Source organism: Emiliania huxleyi (assembly GCF_000372725.1).
Source record: "Emiliania huxleyi CCMP1516 chromosome Unknown EMIHUscaffold_20, whole genome shotgun sequence".
Classification (NCBI taxonomy): Eukaryota; Haptophyta; order Isochrysidales; family Noelaerhabdaceae; genus Emiliania; species Emiliania huxleyi.
Genome location: NW_005200600.1, coordinates 158,104 through 160,964, shown reverse-complemented (window position 1 = coordinate 160,964; position 2,861 = coordinate 158,104). Strand labels below are relative to the sequence as shown.

Genomic DNA, 2,861 nt, shown 5'->3' with positions numbered 1-2,861 from the left:
CCGCACTCCGCACCCACACGCCCAAGCCCAAGCCCCGCCACGGGCGGTGGTCACCGAGCGGCCAACCCTCCTTGCGGCGGCGTAGGAGCGGCTCGGGCTAGTCGCCAAGGGCGCCGCCAACATGCTCGCGCACATTCAGAACGTGCGCAAGCACGGCGTGCAGGTTGCCGCTGCTTCACACAAAAACACAACCCCGGGACCCAAGACGCACGAGCACAGACAGTCGAGAAGGGAGAGACAGCAACGACAGCCAGAAGTCAGCGCTGGGCCCCCAGGAAGGCGAATGCGAGGACGGCACATCTAGTGTGAGCTCTAGCTAGTGAGCTCATCGCTACTATATACAGCGAGTCAGGAGCCGCTGCTTCACACAACAGCACAACCCCGACCCAGATCGCACACACGGGCAGCCGAGCACGGGCAGGCAGACAGAGGTCGACTAGTCAGGGCCGACTCCCACGGACGGCGAGCGCGACACCTCTTCCATCTCCTCTTCCATCTCCTCCTCCTCCTCCCTCCTCTTCCACCTCCATCTCCTCTTCCTCTTCCTTCATCTCCTCCCTTGCCACACCACCTTCTCCTACTCTTCCTCCCTCGCCACCACCATGCCTCGGAAGTGTCTCGAGCTTTGCACCCGCCCCTAGGCGCGAGCCCTAGGCTCCAACGCTGGCGCAAGCTGGGCTTCACCACTACCCCTGCCTCCTTCCCCTCTCCGCACGCACGGGTCTCCCCTAGGTTGTCGTCGCCATCAACCGCTTCCACACCGACACCGACGCTGAGGTGGAGACGGTGGCGCGCGTGGCGCGCGAGGCGCCGCCGCCGCCGCCCGCGAGTCCACCCGCCCGCGTGTTCTTCACCTTGCCTTGGCTCCCCGCGCGCGCTACAGGGCGGTGCGTTCGACGCCGTCGCCGCCGACCATTTTGCGAAGGGTGGCGCCGGCGCCGTCGAGCTTGGCCGCGCCGTGATGGCCGCGTGCGCCGCCACGTCGCCTCGAGAGTTCCGGCACATCTACGACGCAAAGGCGCAGGGCGTTAAGGACAAGATCGAGACGATCGTGCGCGAGGTCTACGGCGGCGCGGGCGCAAAGTACAGCCCGGCGGCGGAGGCGCGCATCGCGAGGTATGAGGCGGACCCGGCGTTGCGCTCGCTGCCGATATGCATGTCCAAGACGCAGTACTCGCTCTCCGACGACCCCAAGGCGCTCGGCGCGCCCAGCGGCTTCACGGTCACTGTGAAGGCGCATCTGTCTGCACGCGGCGCTCGCAGCGTGCGACGGCTCTGTTCACGGCGGTCTGTGCTGAACAGGATGCCTACGTCTCGGCCGGGGCCGGCTTCATCGTCGTCTCGCTCGGCACAATCTCCTTCATCCCCGGCCTTCCCGTCAAGCCCGCCTACTACAAGATCGATGTCGACCTCTCGTCGGGCAGCCCTCGGGTGGTCGGCCTCTCTTAGCCGGTTAGCCGGCCGGCCTCGCTTTGACGCGGCGCGCTGAGCTCACCGTGCGCGCTCCTGCTGGCGGCGAAGGCATGGGTGGGCTTCCATGCGGAATCACACGCGCGCGGCGGCAAGTAGCGCTCCACCTGTGTGCAGCGGAGACCCGCGGCGCCGGCGGATCCCCGTGTCTTCCCCTTCCGCACCAGGCGCGCGCGGAGCGGTGGGGGAGGACGCCCTGGCGGAAATTTTTGTTTTCACGTTTCGTTTCACGTTCATGTGGCCTCAAGCCTCCACACCCCCGCCGCCCGCAACTACCTGGGCGCATGCGCCTCACATATCTCGCCAGAGCATAAGCTCTTGGTGTGCCACGAGACGAGTTTTTCGCCATCGCCGCGAGCAGCAAGCCGCCCGCCGCAACAGCCGGAGTTGCATCGCCACGGCACTGACTGCGCCGCGGTCCCGCCCCCGTCGACGAAGCTCCCCCCGCGGAAGACCGCGGTCCGCGCGTAGCGACGCCTTGACGATCGAGATGAGCGCGCTCGAGGCTCGCCCACCTACTGCCCCTGAGAGTTGGTTACGAGTGGGATCGGCTCCCCCCCTTGGGATCAAAGCTTCCACGACCTCGCACCCAACATCACAGGCGGGATCAGAGAGAGACTCCACACCGGACACCGCCCGGGCACAGACCCCCTACCCGTCGGATCGCACAGGGCCCCCTCGGAGCAGCAATCGTGCTCTGTACTGCTACGCATATGCAAGGAGGCCCATGTGCATACGCATCACATTACGCCCTCTCGGGAATACGTAAACTCGGTGCGTGTGCGTCACTTGCCAGTCCAAATGCGTCGCATTACGCAGCCCGTCGAACGCCTCCCCCTTCAAAAATAAATAAAAAACGTCAATACATACATCGATATACACGTATTCATCGCGTGCGTGACGGTGCGATGGCCCTGTGGTTGCCTCATACGTACCACGTGTCACGTATACGGATTATGGATCTCCGCCGGTGCGCCGCGGCCCGCGGGGGGGCGGGGCGTCTTCGACGTATCACGTATCCGCATTACGCATACGTCCTTTTCACCGCAAAGCTTTGCCCGGGGGACGGTGCAATGGCCCGCGCGGCGGGTGCCTACGTACCACGTGTCACGTTTACGGATTACGTATATCTCGCCCCGCGCGCCCCCGAGCCATCCCCCCCCCCTGGCTTACGTATCACGCATACGCATCCCCCGTCGCCCCCTTCCCCGCCGCCCTTTCTATCACCGCCTCCGCCCTCGCCAACTCCTTCATTGCCGCCTCCCCTACCGCCCCCTCCCTCGCTTCCCTGCCTCCCTCTGAAAAGGTGTCTACTTGGATGGGACACCCGATGTCAATTAGTTGTTGCTATTTGTCTTTTAGTCCCAGGAAGACCCTCGTTTGTCTTTACT

General features: G+C 64.8%; 1 protein-coding gene across 1 annotated transcript in view; it reads left to right on the top strand.

Moving 5' to 3' along the window:
• Nucleotides 1-1,714, top strand: part of EMIHUDRAFT_462980 (putative methylenetetrahydrofolate dehydrogenase) — a 7,081-nt gene extending 5,367 nt beyond the window's left edge. The window contains exons 6-9 of the mRNA XM_005781576.1: nt 86-163; nt 733-786; nt 884-1,234; nt 1,303-1,714. Coding sequence (XP_005781633.1) covers nt 86-163; nt 733-786; nt 884-1,234; nt 1,303-1,449 — 630 coding nt within the window. The 3' untranslated portion in view covers nt 1,450-1,714. The remainder of the gene's footprint in view (nt 1-85; nt 164-732; nt 787-883; nt 1,235-1,302) is intronic.
• Nucleotides 1,715-2,861: the final 1,147 nt, after the last annotated feature.